Source organism: Oreochromis niloticus, linkage group LG23, assembly GCF_001858045.2.
Source record: "Oreochromis niloticus isolate F11D_XX linkage group LG23, O_niloticus_UMD_NMBU, whole genome shotgun sequence".
NCBI lineage: Eukaryota > Metazoa > Chordata > Actinopteri > Cichliformes > Cichlidae > Oreochromis > Oreochromis niloticus.
The window spans coordinates 37,472,086-37,491,049 of record NC_031986.2 but is presented as its reverse complement, the minus strand read 5'-3'; the positions used below and the strand labels follow the sequence as shown (position 1 = coordinate 37,491,049).

General features: G+C 42.0%; 1 protein-coding gene across 5 annotated transcripts in view; it reads left to right on the top strand.

The window, feature by feature from the left end:
* lnx1 (ligand of numb-protein X 1) overlaps positions 1-18,964 on the top strand; it is a 36,711-nt gene that overhangs the window by 16,729 nt on the left and 1,018 nt on the right. For 3 of the 5 annotated variants that reach the window (XM_005478871.3, XM_025902856.1, XM_005478873.4), the window contains 8 exons: positions 8,475-8,728; positions 10,784-10,939; positions 12,661-12,869; positions 12,945-13,358; positions 14,127-14,261; positions 16,646-16,823; positions 17,896-18,142; positions 18,715-18,873. In XM_005478871.3, coding sequence (XP_005478928.1) covers positions 8,475-8,728; positions 10,784-10,939; positions 12,661-12,869; positions 12,945-13,358; positions 14,127-14,261; positions 16,646-16,823; positions 17,896-18,142; positions 18,715-18,873 — 1,752 coding nt within the window. The remainder of the gene's footprint in view (positions 1-8,474; positions 8,729-10,783; positions 10,940-12,660; positions 12,870-12,944; positions 13,359-14,126; positions 14,262-16,645; positions 16,824-17,895; positions 18,143-18,714; positions 18,874-18,964) is intronic. The other 2 variants (XM_025902857.1, XM_013267650.3) reach the window with 1 other exon arrangement.

The following is an 18,964-nucleotide window of genomic DNA, read 5'->3' as shown; positions in this document are numbered from 1 at the left end:
CACCCACTGATCTTTAAATGCGGTAAGAAGTCACACCCAAAAGAAGCTCACCTCCTACTTCAATTTAGCAGATCCGTCTTTAGAAACACGCTTATCCCAACTGTCCTCACACGGCAGACGCGGCCCCTTCTAGGTTTGGCCTCATCCCCTCCTCATGCGGCAGATGGGATTACCCCTCACAGCAGGCGGATCCAATCAACACACCAGCACATCCTCTGATTAATACTCTTCTAGTTCATCATTAACTGGATTACTCTGTCTTTATGTCACTCTCTCTTCACTCGTTCTATGCATCTATGCATCACTCTGTCCATTCCCCCCAAATCAAACTTTATGTATCTGGCATGCACACCTTATGTGCGATTGATTGACTGCACTAATCAAGGAAGCAACTCTGCATCAAGGTTTTATCAACACAAATTCAATTACTGGCGGCCACTCCTACTGATACTGCGCTAGCATTCTTTTGCGGCCGTTTTTTTGTGTGTCTATATTTGTGTGTTGTGACCACAGGTGCTTCCCCAGAGCCTTGTGTTTTTATTTCAGCTCAGGCTGTTCTAAAACAAGTTATGCTTGGGACTCAGCCAAGAGCTGTTAGAGATAGACAGTTTTCACTCCCTCTATCAGCTAGATTGGATGTACACCAAGCCCAGAGTCTATGCATAATTGCTGGATTTCCATGATTGATTTTGTGATTATAATTTTAAATCCTTATTTTTTTGGCACATACATACTGTTACAGTGATGAATGTTCTTACTGAACATGGCCAGGGTTTAAAGCTCAGGTTTTGGACTGCCCTAAATGCTCTGTTTTTAATATATATATATACCTGTGTAATGTCAAAGAGGGCAGATAAAACTAACACGGTCATCCCATCCACATCCACAATTCTGATTTCAAATACAGAAGCCCCACCTACCTCTTCAACCTCAAAACTCCTCTTTACCAGAAGCAGCCAATTAGAATTGAGGGAGAAAGTGTCACGGCTGGGGCAGCAGTCGTGTTGAGGATGAATGAGGACCCAAAATGCAAGCAGCCGACTGGTGATATGAGTGAGGGTTTATTTACAGGTGGCAGTGTGACAAAAAACGGGCAATGAAGCATAAGCAGTTACTGAAGAAAACCTAAACTGGGAGAACTAAATAACAAACCCGAGAGCATACGGAACAGGGTGCGGGGCAGAGAGACGCAGATGAAACGCAGACTACACAGAGATACACAGACTAACGCAGGGAAAGGCAGACGAGCCGACAACCAGCACAGACCGACACCCACCAAATATACACACACCAGGTAATTGGGTAATCACACACAGAAGGGGAGAACAGCTGATCCTAATACACACGACGACCTGAGGATACAAGCTGAACACGATAACAGACACAGACCTTCAGAACAAGACAGGAAATCCAGAACACGAGCCTTCAAAGTAAAACAGGAAACCTACAGACTGTTTTACAATACGAGGACATGACAGAGCACAGAGGACAGACACAGGTAGGGCTGATAAAACACTGAGCTCCAGATTCAACCCTAAACTACTACAAAATCAGAATAAACACAAGGCACAAAGTGAACTCCAAGGAAACACAAAACGTTGGGTCAAAATGACCCAGGATCATGACAGTAAGGAGCTAATATGGTTTGTTTCAGACAGTGGATGAACTTGAGGCTGCATTACGTAAGTAAGCAAGGATTATTTTGTGACTCGTGCAAAGCTGCGCAGTGAAGTCCAAGAATAAAATTATGGAGTGGGAAAAGAGCCTAATAGATCCACTTTAAGGAGGGTGGCCAGAACGTTCTTGAGCACATACCTTACAGTGGCTTGCAAAAGTATTCGGCCCCCTTGAACTTTTCCACATTTTGTCACATTACAGCCACAAACATGAATCAATTTTATTGGAATTCCACGTGAAAGACCAATACAAAGTGGTGTACACATGAGAAGTGGAACGAAAATCATACATGATTCCAAACATTTTTTACAAATAAATAACTGAAAAGTGGGGTGTGCGTAATTATTCAGCCCCCTGAGTCAATACTTTGTAGAACCACCTTTTGCTGCAATTACAGCTGCCAGTCTTTTAGGGTGAGTCTCTACTAGCTTTGCACATCTACAGACTGAAATTCTTGCCCATTCTTCTTTGCAAAACAGCTCCAGCTCAGTCAGATTAGATGGACAGCGTTTGTGAACAGCAGTTTTCAGATCTTGCCACAGATTCTCGATTGGATTTAGATCTGGACTTTGACTGGGCCATTCTAACACATGGATATGTTTTGTTTTAAACCATTCCATTGTTGCCCTGGCTTTATGTTTAGGGTCATTGTCCTGCTGGAAGGTGAACCTCCGCCCCAGTCTCAAGTCTTTTGCAGACTCCAAGAGGTTTTCTTCCAAGATTGCCCTGTATTTGGCTCCATCCATCTTCCCATCAACTCTGACCAGCTCCCCTGTCCCTGCTGAAGAGAAGCACCCCCAGAGCATGATGCTGCCACCACCATATTTGACAGTGGGGATGGGGTGTTCAGAGTGATGTGCAGTGGTAGTTTTCCGCCACACATAGCGTTTTGCATTTTGGCCAAAAGGTTCCATTTTGGTCTCATCTGACCAGAGCACCTTCTTCCACATGTTTGCTGTGTCCCCCACATGGCTTGTGGCAAACTGCAAACGGGACTTCTTATGGTTTTCTTTTAACAATGGCTTTCTTCTTCCCACTCTTCCATAAAGGCCAACTTTGTGCAGTGCACGACTAATAGTTGTCCTATGGACAGATTCCCCCACCTGAGCTGTAGATCTCTGCAGCTCGTCCAGAGTCACCATGGGGCTCTTGGCTGCATTTCTGATCAGCACTCTCCTTGTTCGGCCTGTGAGTTTAGGTGGACGGCTTTGTCTTGGTAGGTTTACAGTTGTGCCATACTCCTTCCATTTCTGAATGATGGCTTGAACAGTGCTCCGTGGGATGTTCAAGGCTTGGGAAATCTTTTTGTAGCCTAAGCCTGCTTTAAATTTCTCAGTAACTTTATCCCTGACCTGTCTGGTGTGTTCTTTGGACTTCATGGTGTTGTTGCTCCCAATATTCTCTTAGACAACCTCTGAGGCCGTCACAGGGCAGTTGTGGAGCTGTTTTGCAAAGAAGAATGGGCAAGGATTTCAGTCTCTAGATGTGCAAAGCTGGTAGAGACATACCCTAAAAGACTGGCAGCTGTAATTGCAGCAAAAGGTGGTTCTACAAAGTATTGACTCAGGGGGCTGAATAATTACGCACATCCCACTTTGCAGTTATTTATTTGTAAAAAATGTTTGGAATCATGTATGATTTTCCTTCCACTTCTCACGGTTACACCACTTTGTATTGGTCTTTCACGTGGAATTCCAATAAAATTGATTCATGTTTGTGGCTGTAATGTGACAAAATGTGGAAAAGTTCAAGGGGGCCCAATACTTTTGCAAGCCACTGTACATACCAATGGCACAAAACAGCAAAAACAAATATTGCTTTTGCTCTTTTATGCAATCATTTGGTTATTTTTCTGTTTACAGTGTGGCAGACAGGAGCATTTTTAAGCCATAAAAGGACTATGAAACTGAATATATACTGTTTACATATCACAGTAAAACCTTCTGTACACACATATACATACGCACACACGTGCAGTCTACTTCCGGGCTCACAGTGTAGCGTCTGCTTATTTCTCCTGGGTTCTCACACGTTATATGTCTTCATTATATTTTTAAACCCATCTGAAAGTTGGCAATAGGAGTCAGCACTCATCAAGAACAACTACCTGCTGCTGCACTTAACATTAATAAAAGAATTAGAAGAAAGGCACATTAGTCATGCAACAACAGTCAAACTGTAGTTCACAGGCAGGTCAACAGAGGCTGTGTCACCACAGACAAAGTAAAGTGTGAGTTTGTGTTTAAACAGTGCTTTAGATTCCAAACTGTATGTATCATTATAATCTGTTACCCACATTTGAAAGTATGCGCTGAGCCCAGTTGCTGTAGCTGACTGTCTGACCTGGAATTGTCACCTTATCGGAGGTAATTTGCGTTGTATGCGGACTGTGGCCCAACATGACTGTCCGTGGCAGTCAGGGAGCGGAGAGAGTATTTGGGTTAGAAAGGATAATCCACTCACCCCTAAAGAGGATTGGAGAATCTCATGGGCTTTGATGAGTTGTGAGCTGGTGTTTATTTCACATCACAAGAACAGGGCTGTTTGTGTCACAGCCAGGGCGCCTGGGCACGATCACCGTGTCTCCGAAAGCATCATGGGTAATTGTTATTGCTCTGGAAAGAGTGCGGGAAAAAGGAGGGGAGGGTAGTTGCGTAAAAGGGAGCAGGAGGGGCTGAGTGCTAAGGTATTTTGGTGTCTTCGCTCTTTATCTTGTCACAGATCCTGGGGTTTAGAGAGATGATGTGATAACTCAGGCTGACCAGGACAAGTATACTGCAGTGCTAATGAGCATCCTCTAAGCTGAGTGATCATCTCCTGAAACATGATGCCGAAGAACAGCTTTGCATAGGCACTCAAAGTCCCATTATTAAAATAAAAGGATGTTTTATGATATTATGTAAAAATAACTAAATAAATAAAAAAGACTGGAAATAAAGAGTGTATGCTGTTTGTGTATTTCCCTGTGGATGTGCAAGCACTTCACCTCTCCAGTGTACAGACTTAATTGGCTCATTTTCTTTGGCTCTAAGGTTGCAGGACCACCCTGGTGAGAGAGACAAGGGCTTTCTATCATGCTTCCCTGCCTTCAACCTCATGTAGTGCAGATTCTGGACTTAGCATTAAAAGACAGACATTAAAACTCTAAGCAGCAGAGATACGGCAATGGCTTTAAGGCAACTCCTATTCCCTAAAGAAAAGAGAGGAGATTTTAATTAACAGAAGACAAAGCCTTTAATAAACTGGTCCCAAACTAAACAATAGCGCTATGCTGCTATCTCACAGACTTTGTATTATGACGCCTATAAGTTTCAAAGTGTAAGGGGTCTCGATATACTTCTGTCATGTCTTTATCTGAGACCCATCACAGCACAAGAAATGAGGCCTTCAAGATCTTAGGTGATCTGTTGGTAACGCACACATTCAAAGCTGGTGTGTAGACGGCATTCGTTAATTTTTTTTCTGACATTTTTTCCAAGATTTGGGTGGTCTATAAAAACTGAATGAACCCGTATTCAATAGTATTTGCACGTTTCCACAGGCTGACTTTGGTTTTCCGTTTTCCACTACTCATGCTAAAACAGGAGAATGTTGTCTAAGTATTCAGCTCCATATATTCACCATGACCACTACTTATACACAGTACAATACCTGTGAAATCAGTGTGTGGGTGTGTGGAGAAAAGCAATCACATATGTAAGTCAGAAACACCAGCTAGGGGACTTGAAATAAAAAAGGACATTGTTTTACAGAAATAGCCAGAGCTGCATTAACATAATCTACTATAATATTAAGAAAATTAAGGCCTAACTAAGTCTTCTTCTTTCATCCTTTTAAGTAGTTTTCTGTATGACGAATGCATGACGCATTGATGTTAACTGAGAATCTAACGCCATGATACTGAGTCTTGCATCCAAACAACCCTGTCTTTTTTGCAGGCTGAGTGATTCCAGGATGTATTTATTTTTTCTGTGTGATGGCAGACAGGGGACCAAGAAGTAGTTAAGAGGGAACCATGGGAAGCCAGAAAATTCTATCAGGAATAAATCCAGCGTTGCAAATTGGCTTAGAAAATATCGAGCACGATTTTCAGGCTCTTGTCCAGTGCCCAGTGCCTTAATACAAACAGCATTACAGGAAAAGTTGTACTGCGTTAAAATCTAAAAACATTTTTGATTAAGCTGTTTTGTACACTGTTAAAAAAAGAATATCTGAGATCTCTCACAACAAAAAGCAGTAATGTTACAGTATAAAAAAGTTATAAGGAAAAGTTAAAATACCATTTAATTAATATCAAAGCATAGTTATTGATAATGCAAAATGTCCAATTTCACAGTTATAAAGGGTACATTAAATTCCTACATCACTCATTCATTAATTCATGTAAGGTTAATGCTTCAGCTGGAAGTAACCGTAATTACTTCATATACTGCTGAGTAGCTTAATCTATAATAATATTGTATCATTTGCCAGTGTGATTATATTTTATATTTCTAATCTAAATTTGCATTTAATGATAACTATAGCCATGAAATTCATCTAACAGAGTTAAAAGTACAAGATTTGCCTCCAGAGTACAGTGGAATCGAATAAGAAACTACCAATACATAAAGTACAAATACATAAAAATTGTACTTCAGTACAGTATGTAAATGGTTACACTGGTCAGTTCACCACTGATCCTAGCAATGTTTTCTTATGGTAAGGGATATTTCTACCAGCACCATCTGAATAATAAATTAGCCACTGATCAACTGTCAATCCAGCAATGTCGTCTTTAAAGCAATACTAACATAGAGGAGGATGACTAATGCTCTCCTCACTCTGATTAGTGCTGCATGGCTTTGCCCTTCAGTGGTGCCAGTAAAAATATAAAGGCCAGAAGGTTTTCCATGGTTATTTGCAACACATAATATCTCACAAGAGCTTCTGGACTCTAGAGTCTTAGAAATACTAATCTGTTCATATAATCAGGTGACAATGATAGGACATCTAAAATCGTCACTTATGTTCACAAGTTGTTTTGCGATTTTCAATTTCTGTGATGCATTCAAGAGAAAAGTTCACTTTGTACCATGTGCATATATGTATTGTTTCCATGTATATTTGTGCACAGGTGGGGAGTTTCTGCTTTCAGAGCAGTGTGCACAAGCTGAATTTAGATTTAAGTTTTCTAATTGACAGTGAGTGACGTGAGGAAAGCTTCTGCCCCTCAAGACTGCAGAGCTGCCCTCTCCTCTCCTCTTGATTGCAATATTACTCTATTCAGCCACTTCACTCAGTTAAGTGGTATGTTGCTGCATGGACATGCTTGATAGCGTTCAATTTGCTAACTGAATGAACAAGAATAACTCACCGTGGCACAGCCCACAGGCAGGCAGACACATGCGACGTAACGCAGTAGTATGTTTCTGAGGTCAGAGGGAGATCAATGGGCATTTCAGCTTTGTGTAATGTTGTACCTGACTACAGCTCAGATGTAGAATCTACTTCAGGATTCAGTTATTTTCCTTGCCAAATATGAACAGAAAGCAGCATGCCCCACTGAGACATATTTATTATAGAGACAAAATACCACTTCCAGTGATGTGGTGCCCTTAAGGGGCTGATGGCTTACCTGGGCTCAGTGAGTAATCTTGTTTCTTTTTGTAACTGCTATGATGCCCACGATTGTACCTTGCTTTCATATACATCTCCTTTTTGGTTTAATATCCTACCTGTCAGACCGCAGCACAGGAGAATGGGTGCTGCTTCTCTTGTTTTTCTGAGCTACTGTTGAAGCAAAGCCTGGGTTTGATCCAGCTCATTAAAACCCAGTTAATGTTTGTGCTGATGGCTCCACAGAGACAGCCGGAGAGACAAGCCAGAGTTATTCCTGCGTCTGATGAAGCATCAGCTCAAAGCCTTTATGACTTTCAGATAGAAGAAAATTCTGCAGCAATAGAATACCATGCTCTGTAGGGATATCTTTAATTCGCACACAAACATTCCCAATTTAATATTGTCAGTGTGAAAAGCCTTTCATGGCTTGTAGCATTATGTGTGTATAATTGTATGTGTATCTATGTATGAGAGACTGTGGAAATGTGTTGCGGCTGTGTTGTTGACAGCTGGAACTTAGGAATTAGATTTGTTTTTGAGAAAAACAACTATCAAACAACTTCTGTTTTATATTCACATGTTGTGTCAGTTACCTGCCCTCTTTCTTACATTTGTATTCAATCATCTGTCAGGGACGCTCACACTCAAAGCAGAAAACCCAACCTACATGTGATTGCACATACTGTCACGACGATGCTACAAAAACTCTTTTTATATATTTTTTTCTTTTTGTGAGAGTAAGTATGAAATTTTTAGAGCATCCTCAGATGACGTGACAGATGAATTCTAAATGCGAGCACTAGAAAATGTATCTTCCCGTACCATTTGTTGTTGTGGTTTATTGTACAGGCTGTATGGTATCTCAGAGAGGTGCTGTCTGAGTGTTAAGGTCAGATAAGCAGCCTTTGTGTGAGGCCATCCCCGAGCAGAAGATATAGGTCGGCATGAATAAAGCCTCAGGGTGGAGGACATGCTGAAATCTGCTTGCATTTGTCTTGAGAGTCTGACCTTTTCATTGGCTGCTAACGTAAATGTGTTGACTTTCACTCTGACTGCTTCAGAATTCAGTTTATTAGAGAGTTTGAGCATGTTTTAAAACATCATCACTGTCATCAATTTATCAACACGTCTAGTAATAATTGCAGCCACTTTGTAATCTGAGTTTGCTACTGACATTTTGTTTTTCGTGTGTGTAGGTGTAAAGGAGCCTCTCACTATGGGCTCTCAGCAGACAGAAAGCGACGCTCGCAGGAGGGCGAATGCACTGACAGCACCTCAGAACTCACCATTGCCACCCTGCCCAATGATGGCCCCACTTCTGCTGCTGTGGCCCTCCTGTCAGATGAACCGGGTCTGGTCAACCCTGCCTTTGACCCCAGCATGGAGGATAATAGTCAGTCAGGCAGCACGACTAGCCTGGCTGCTCGCAGTAGCACAAAGAAGAGTGAGTGTGAGTGGGCGAATAGATGTTTGTGTGTGGTCATGTTCAGTGCCATGTGACGTTATCTGGCAAGAGAAAGAGCTAAAAAGGTGTCTGTTTGCCATAGTGACAGACTGAGAACCAATAGAGTACAGAGATCTCCAGTCACAGTTACACAGTCTGCAGTCAAAACCAAGCACCAATGATCTGTATTCATACATACATTTACACCCGCAGATGACATGACACATAACACCAGTTTCACCAATCTATAAAATCTCTCTGTGGAAAACAGCAGAGAAACACATAGAGACAAAGTCACCGAGATGCAGGCACATTATGCAGTCAAGGAGAAATGGAAGGAGAGGTAGGTTAAATATAGCCTGTGCAAGTGTGTGTTAATGCCCAATGACGTGATCGCAGCTCTTCCCTCATTTCTCCCACCTGTGAAACCAGGAAGCAGTCACGAGTGTTCCCTTCTGCCCGTCCATTGCTCTGCTAAAGTAAGCGCAGAGGCAGTGGGGAAACCAAATGACGCTGCACCAGCACTTTAGGTCTGGTCAACTGAGCACCCTCCGCCACCACCACGAGCACCACTACTGCTGAACAAGCTGTCAGCTCCAGAAGCGGCTGGCGCTTTTAAAGAATAATGTGGCTGTCAGGAGCCCTCGCATCTCCATGGGCCTGCAGAGGGAGGGAGGGGCACTGCAGAAGCTTGCTGTCCCGTGCTCCGAGCAGCCGGGCTGGGGCTTCTGTCTTCAATGGAAGCTCCTGTAGCCTAAAAAGCAAAGTACAAGTACAGACAAGAGCCTATCTGGGAGGGTCTCTTTTGGTATCACTCGCTAGAGTCCACTGCTGTGGTGACGCAACCATGTAACTTTACTGTGCACGGATTTGGTTTATTAATTAAGCTGAACGCACTTCAAAAGATTTGAACTTTTTAAAACTTGCCAAAAGAAACAAAAACATAGCCCAAAGAGGGAAGAAAAGTTTTCTGTTATATCAAAAAAAGTAAAAAAAATTAAGGGGGCTCCAGTATTTTCTCTAAAATTTTACTTGTAAACAAATATAACCATGATTGAGTAAAGTATTGCTTCCTATAATCCTTGCAGTTTCTAATATGCCAGACTTGGATTCATAACAAGAGGTACCTTGACTTGAGTATCAGTATTTTATTTGCTAATATCATTGTTTCTTTGGGGGAGTAGTAGTATTTTCTTACAGCCTCCACTGATACATTACCTGAATATGGTGAAATTTGCAGCTGGAATGCGTTTTTTCTTTTTGAGCTCTCTTTTTGAACAATGCACAAAACAAAAGCATTGCTTAGCCTGAGAGGGAGTTTGTGGTCACTCGAAACTCAATGATAAGGCATGCATTCTGACCACAGTGGAAATAAAAATACCAAATGGACACACTCAAATGTGGAGGGAAGAGACGGTCTCTTTTACAGGACAACCATGACATTCCACTTGGTTGTTCATATAAGAAATTCCGTTAATTATTTGTACTACAAAAAGAAATTTCAGTTTCTGGCTGCTAACCTCCATGCTGCGAGTTTGAAGTGTGTGTGGAAGCTTCAAAAAGTTCCTTAAATATCAAGCGCAGTCCCCCCGATCCTGTGTTGGATTAGAGTTAGGGAATGAGGCTTCCAAAGCTAACCCACCATTTGTATGCAAGGTCGAGTGTAAAGCTCACTTTACAAAGAGTCAAAAACACAACTAGTGATACAACACAGAAAAGCACTGTAATGATCAATAGAGTACCTTTGAACAATGTAATTCTTATGTTCATATCACAAAAAAGAGAAGCTAATCCAAAAACCTAACAAAACTGGACACTCTTATTTAGTAATATCAATTTGCACTGTTTAGATCATTTAGAGATTTTAGGGTTATGGGTATTATTCAAACAGGTTTTCCTGCATTATACAGGTAATTGCAACAGAATCACAGATTGCTTAATGTCTTTTATGCAGCTCTTAGAAAGCTTTCCATTGGCTGTGAGTGAAGAGTCAGATTCAGACATGTCTGGGCATGTTGAGGGTGAGGTAATCTTTAAAGTGCCTCTCTTTCACCCCTGCAGTCAGAAATTTTGATCGCTCTTCAGTGAGGAGTCGCTCCTTCAGGAGGTTGAACAGGGCCTTCAGCGTCTTGAGGAGGACTAAGAGTGGCAACGCTGTTAGCAATGAGACATCTGAGGAAAGAGACAATGCCAGGAATTCCAGTGTGCCACAGGAAGGTATGGATTAAAGCCTTTATATCTGTTTTAAGGTTTCTGTGTTTCCCCGAATGTGTATACTTGTTTCCTCAGCTGTATAAGGAGGGTGACACAGCTGGGGTCCCACAGTGTAACAGTAGCATATGTTTCTTTAATAATTCAGCTGCAGATTGCATAAGCTTGTGCAGACAGATCAGGGGAGAATGGTAGCCTGAGGGATGGGATGGCCAGAGGTCGCTGAAGATAAAGCAGATGATGTTCTTCCTTCTGTCTCTACTACCTGTTCTTCTTTTTTATCTCATCCTCCTATTCAACTCTACCATATCCTGTCATTCCTTACCAACTTGATGATGTATTCACCTGGGAAAGCAGTGTTCTAGACGTGGTAGAACCATAAGATGTATGTATGCAGTAAAGAAAATGTGCCATAGTGATATTTAATGTAATCTCTACAGACTGGCACTTGTGGTGGAAATATAGCCAACCATAGAGTATAACGTTAAAGCAGAATTGCAGTGTGATTGGACGAAGGAACGTGGGATTGCGTAAGAATGAAGGATGACGAATGATCTGGGAGTAGATTATTCTCAGAGGCCATCACTGAGGGGGCTGAGAGAAAAGATTAAATATTCATTGCCTGCCACTGGAGAGACAAAGATAGACGGGAAGGATGCAAAAGTGAAGTACACGTAGTTCCATACTGAAGAAATGTAGGGAAGAGTGGATCCAGAATAAAATAAAATGAAAACAAATAAATAAGCAAATGCATCATACAGTCCCATTGGGGTGGGTAAGAAAAGTACGTGACGGGATGAAGCAAGACAGAGGTTGAAAGGTGAATGATGGAGAGAAAGGAGGATTACATAATGGCTGTGAGTCTCTGTTAATGTGCTCTCCACCCTTGAAGCAATCTGCTGCAATAAAGACAAAATATTGACTTTGTATTGGAAAAAGTGCAGCGAAGTGTGGAACAAGTGTCTGAGGCTACAGAGACAGAGATACAAGGGGAGACAGTGCATTTAGGAATAAGAAATGAAATGAAAAACTCATCTTCTTAAAGACTTTGGCCAAGGCTGTCAGCCAAGATAATGTCCCCCACCCATTTCCACGTGGTCCTGTTCACGATGAATCATTCGGCCATTTGGTAAAATTCAACAAATTCAACACTGGGTATGTGGGAGGACTGCACAAAAGAATGACATAAAACTAGCAGAGACATACTCTTTCATTAGAAATGCTGAGGCTCATAATGAGGTCTGCATCGCACTCGAATCCTTTATTTTTTGCAGATGATCAAGTACTGAGGTGAAAACAAGGGGAACAAATCTGTTGCGAATCAAAGTCGTTGGACTGTGTACAAATTTAGTGTGTATTACAACTTTTCTTACATCCCCACCCTAGTAATAACTTTGTGGAAATGTGAAATTGAGGGTTTTCCCAAGCATACTTGCTACAGATGTATGTGACTAATGATACAAACATCACAGAGGATAATCAGCCAAGCAAATTTTCCCTCTTGACTTCTACAAGTTTGTTTTAGTAACCTTAGGGAGTAGAGACAGCTGGCTCCACTGCTGAACCCCTACACTACAGTATACCTCCATCTCCCTGGATGTGTTTGTCTTTTCCTTCTCAGCGCTCTCCTTTTCTCCCATTTCCTCTCTTGTTTTATTTGGCTGGGTCTTTTTGGCTGTTGATCTTTGTACAATAGAACTTAACACAGCCTTTTCCTTCTTCCCCAGTGGTGGCTCTTCCTCAGCTCCATCACCTGATCCCTGATGGTGAAATTACCAGTATTAAGATCATGCGGGTGGATCCCTCAGAGCCACTGGCCATTAGCATCGTCGGTGGCAATGAAACCCCTTTAGTTCGCATTCTAATCCAGGATATCTACAGAGAAGGTGTCATTGCTCGGGATGGACGCTTGCTGCCCGGGGACATGATCCTCAAGGTATAGTGAGTTTAACAAAAGAGCTGGAAGTGATAAAAAGTCTTCTGTGAAATTACATTTCTGCTTCTCCTTCAGGTAAACGGCATTGACATTAGCAACGTACCCCACTGCTTCGCTGTGACCACCCTCAAACAGCCGTGCCAACTCCTACGGTTAACCGTGCTCAGAGAACAGCGCCATCGCTACCGCTCACATTCGCATGGCCACCCACATGGCCACGTCACTGGGGGCCACCCATCTCACGGCCTACCCCATCATCCCTTGAGAGATGATAGCATCCATGTGGTCCTGAACAAAAGTACTCCAGAGGAACAGCTGGGCATTAAGCTAGTGAGGCGGCCAGAGGAGCATGGAGTGTATATCTTTCACCTGCTGGAGGGCGGACTGGCTGCACGTGATGGGCAACTGTGTATTGGTGACCGCGTGCTGGCCATCAACGGGCACGATCTACGTTATGGCGCACCAGAGCACGCTGCTCTACTCATTCAGGTCTGTTAGCAAGTCAAGGAAAGACCGCATGCATTAGCATTACATAGAAAGTTCACAGTTGTGACAAATTCACCTTCATGTTGTTACAGACCATAAACAACTGTGTTGTGATCTTAATGTGAGTCCCCGAGGTATTAAAGATAATTGTGGTGATTCAGGCTAATTGTGTTGTGCTGTGCTGTTGTGTCTGCATTCAGTGCAGTTAATAGTATTTAATTGTGGTTACTCCCTGATGGACTGGGCCATGTGGCTGCCTCTGGTTCCTGGTTGATGCCAGTCAACGATGGTGTGTTTTTGGTTAATAGTGGTTAATTGCAGTGTGTCTGCGGCTGACTGTGCAGGGTCTCTGGGCTTCAAGTTCCTGTCTGAGCTGTTTGACTGGCTCTACTGGGTCTCTGTGGAGCCAAGATGGCCTCTCAGAGCAGGCACTTTCTGTCGGAGATTAAGAACTGCCAGGATAGAAATTAAATTAGTCCAATTAAGGCAATAATGAGCTGGACTGGCTAATTCAGGACTCGGCTCTTTGCTAGAAAGACCCGTGGAACTCTCCAAGGAATGAGAGCGGGGGGAGAGGGATGTATCCAGCCAGTCTGTGTGGCTGTATGCTTGCAGATGTGTGAATGCGTGTAGGTCAGCCTGGAGTATAGTTCTAAGAGTTACAACAAAGTGGCAGTGAATATTATCTATCCAGAAAATTTCACTCAGAATAAAATTAATTTTCCCATTTAACTGCAACACATGTCACATTTTTCTGTGGTTGTTCTTTAGGCAAGTGAAGAGCGCGTCCATTTCATAGTGTCTCGTCAGATCTGCCTGCCCACACCAGACCTCATACAAGAAGATCCGTGGGGCATGGATGGTCCCCCACCATATTCCCCTGTGGATCTAGAGCAAACACTTCTGGTGAGAAGCTCATACAGACACATATATATACACACACAAGAGACAAGGACGGTACTGATACACAGAGGAGCTTTGTTCCCCCGACTCCCCTTCCCGTGATAAATATTCGCTTTCAGGTGCAAATGATCCATGGAGGTATTATTCTCCAGTCTAAGCTGAGTATGTCATTCAAGCAGTACAGCAGGAAAGCAAACTCTGTGTGTTGCACCCCCATCGGTCTCCTATTTTTTTCACCACAAAGAAGACATCCCAACCTTTACTGTTTTTTGAGCATAGCAATTTATCTTACTCTACTACAGAGCCAAGGTGAAAATTCATGATATAATTTCAGGCTGATCAATTTGCTCTAGTTTTGATTTTTAAGAGGCAATTGTTTTTGCTTCCTGCTATAAGTAGAACTTGTCTGATTTCAAATTTGAATGTAATTGGCACAAAAAAAAAATGCAAGTTTGCGATACTTTTTGTCTTTGCCACAATATTTTATCACTATAATCACAAACTTCCTTACAGATCTCTACTTTGGGGACATTTTGCATATACAGTACAGTATCTTGTGGAGAGTTTCTCCTCTTTCAATGTCACCGGGATCAAAACATGTAAATGCATATATTTTTATATATCTTTGATTATATCTTTAATGCGGCTGCTTGGGGAGTGACTGATAAGAAATTATTCATTGTCAAACCAAAGGTGACATCTAGCGAGATAATGCTGCTTCATGAATCTTTAGTTTTGGGGACATTGTTCAGTGGTCTAGGGCAGTGTTGACAAACCAGTAATAGTCCAGTTAGGATAGCACAATATTAACTGAATCATAATATTTTTCCCAGTGTCAGCTTATATGTTATACGTGAGTGATTTTAATTTATAATAGTAGGGATTCGTGTGGTTTGGCCAAGACATATTCCAAAACATGAGAAGTACAATACTCTGCTTCACTATGCGGCCATCAGGGGCCATATCCTGACCTTCATCCGAATGCATAGAAGTTTACAGGAAAATGACCTCATTTGTTCTATGACCTCACTAAATACATTCCTGATAAGTTTAACATCTTAAGTGCTAGTTAAGTAAAAACAGTGATAAATCAGGATGTGCTTTAGGTTGACCCTGTATGAATGCAGTGTCTGTAAGCTACTTATTCAGCCTTCAGTTGTCACATCAGGTTTAAAAACACCAAGATGGGATTGAGCAAAATGCTCAACCAGAAGCTTCAAGATTGCAAATTACCCACTAACCAGTGGGTACATGTCACACTGACTGCACCAGCTTCTAAATTCAGTCTGTAAGTTGTGAACATACTGAGAGGCCAGTCTATTTAACAACTATCCAGCATTTTGCCTAAAACAAACCTGGTAAAAATAACTGGCATGCTACAGAAGAAATCCTTCTTTTGAACTCCAGGTGGTTGTTCTTTAATCGCCACATGAAATAGCTAGCTGCTTGGCTAAGCATAAAGAATAGAGATGACAAATGTTATGTGAGCTTGCTGTGCTGGGAGGTAACAAACTCTGCTCACTACACATTATTATTGTTCATCAAAAGCCATCAAATAATCTGGGAAAAAACAACCAGAATTGACAGTGCTTTAATGTGAAAGCCAGGTAATGTGGGCAGTTTTCACACTGTCATGCCATAAGGTCAGTCACGCAATCTCTTGTTGTGAGTGCAGCTAAAACGTGTGAATTAGCAAAGCAGCACAAGCTACATCCCACCAACCTCAGTGTGTCCATGTGTTATTCATTAGTATTCAACACTGCCTCATATGACTCACACACTTGCTATGAATAAAACCTCATTCACTTTATCCCATGCACTGCCTCGTTCAAAACATCAAATAACACATCACGACTCTGTGTATGAATCTCTGCATTCAACATGGACAAAGACTGAGGAGGCACTTGAGCTGCCTAATGTCCTACCATAATAACCACCATATATTATACATTAACCAATTATGCTGATGAGGTCATTCATCAATCAGCTTTTAACTGTGTCTATGTTATTGGGCTCTTGTTCCCATAACCCAGCATGGGTGGCATTCATGTGACTTCTGCCACTATTGCAAGTCTCACAGAAAACGCTCCTCATTATTATGCAAATGCACTACATCTAAATCTAATTACATTATATAATTTATTTAAGATGCCCTTGGTGTAAGTCATTATTATGTTTGGAGCGACTGTGCATGCGGACACTCAAGACACCACAGTGACAGCATCAGTTCTGAATGTGTGATATGTCCATTAACATCACAGTTGGAAAAGAAAACAGGATATTAGGGTAGAGAATAAAAAACGACCTTGGTTATTTTTAAAATCAGTCACTTTACCAAAACTCTTCACTTCAACTATTTGTTCATCTGCTTTCTGTCTCCTGTAAAGGACTCTTGTCAAAAGCCTGCATGTTATGAGAAGACAGTAAGTCTAAATAAGGAGCCGCATGACTCTCTGGGTATGACAGTGGCGGGCGGCATGTCCAGCCGAGGGTGGGACCTCCCCATCTACGTTACAAATGTGGACCCTGATGGAGTGGTGGGACAAGAGGGCTCCATACGCAAAGGTAAAATGAGTTGTCATCTAATTATGTAATCATTAGAATATTACTCATATATTTCAGAAGAAACGTGATGTTGAACCAGTCTGTAATCTGTGCAAATAATTACTCATATAGTGGATTAAGCATGAGTTTCATTTCATAAAAATTCTGTCAGTATTTATGTGGGTTTGGTGATGAATACTTGTAACGAACAGATGGGGTGATTGATGAACATTTAAGGCTCATGTTTCATTATGAAGGTTATTCATGCAACAGAAAACTCTGGTGCTGCTGTGGTTCAGTGCTCTGCAAATTGGCTCTAAGAGATTTAAACAAAAACACAAACAAACATTAGCATAGCAGTGCTTGAGACTTGTACTGCAATTGCAATGCAGAGGAGAATTTGTCAAGTACCTAAACCAGCAAAACATGAAGAGACACATAATAGCTGTATGGAAGAGCAGCAGCCTTAAAATCGTATAATGCTACTGAAGGCAAGGAGAGTGGAAGATTTTTTGCCCCAAATGCTGATTCCTGCATATTCACCTTAAAATAGAACCATATTAGGCCTTTCATTACTCTCAATCTCAATGCCTTAAACTCTGGTTATGAGAGGATTGAGAGAAATGCTGAGATGGGCCATAAGAAGTACAGTATGAAGGCTTAATAAAAAATAGAAGTAAATTGAGTCTGTTGTCCTATTCATGGTTCAAGGTGCACATTATTGTATTCATAAGGGACAGAGCAGCAGCAGCTGTCTCCTTTTGTACGGTTATGAAACATGTTTGCATTTTGTAATGGAGTGTTAATTTGCATTTGCATATCCTCACAGGGCAAATGTGTCCTTTGAGTTGCTTACTAGCAAGATGGACTCTGCGATTATCAATTTATCTTTGCACCACTTTCATCACTAGGAGGCTTTTTAAAGCACAGGTGGTGCTTAGTTTCCATCTCTTTGTCTTCTAGCGTGGAGGTTGATGAATATTAAATAGGCAGATGATGTGTCCCATGTCCTGTGAGGTCTTAAAAAAAGCTGTTATGAGGGTATCATCCCCAGGCAGAGCTTGAGTTGTGCTGTCTATATCTTCCCCTGCAGGTGACATTTTGTTAAATGTGAATGGCGTGGATTTGACGGGGGTCACACGAGGTGAGGCCGTGGCCAATTTGAAGAACACCTCCTCTCCTGTTGTGCTCAAGGTCTTGGAGATGCGTCCTCCAGAGGACTTTGTGCAAGATTGCACATTGCCACCTTGTCTTACGCCATCACCTACAGACAGCATCAAGAGCCCAGTGCCTAATGACGATTACTCCCCACTGTGGGTGTCATGGCTGCAGCTACCCAGGTAGAGTGCCCACTGCTGTCTTTGCATCATCCCCATTTACAATTGTATGCTTTTTCTGAGGCCAGTATAAATTAAACCCCTCGCACCGGTCCTTGTGACCTCTGCCAGCTGGTGCCAACTGAAATTTTGACAAAGCCCGCTGGGAAAGGAATGCTCATTATACTTTTAAAACTAACCTTTCAGCTTAAATATTTACCACCAAGATATCAGTAAAACTTTCTCTATGTTCCTAGCATATGAATTCAGAAGGTGTGTTAGGAAGACAGCTGTGTACTGATAACAACAAACAACTGCTGCTCCTGGTTTTATAAAGTATGATGAAACAGAGATGTAAAGAAACCAAGCACTAAGTCACAGTGGAAATTTAGCTTTGTATCAGTAGTGCACCAAATCAGAGTCCAAAGTCCAAATCACACCTTCATTCAAAGGTTAGCCAGGCCTTTCTCTTTAGAGCGGGGCTCATTTCAGCAGTCTATCTACAGCACACATACTCAGTATAGATGCACAGTATGTGTAATCTAAAGATGCCGTTGAGAGATTAGTGTGTTTAATCTCCCTCTTGGCTCATGCAGGCATCTCTACTGCTGCAAAGACATCGTCCTGCGGCGGAGCACTTCGGGCAGCCTGGGCTTCAGTATTGTTGGAGGTCAGGAAGAGGTCAACTGCAATCAATCCTTTTTCATCCGCTCGATTGTGGAGGGGACACCAGCTTACAATGATGGCAGGATAAGGTATCTGCTCATTGCATATCATTTTTTTTCCACAACTGCCCATGAGCAAAATGCTTTAGAAGTCAAAGAAGATCATTTTCAATTCCCATTT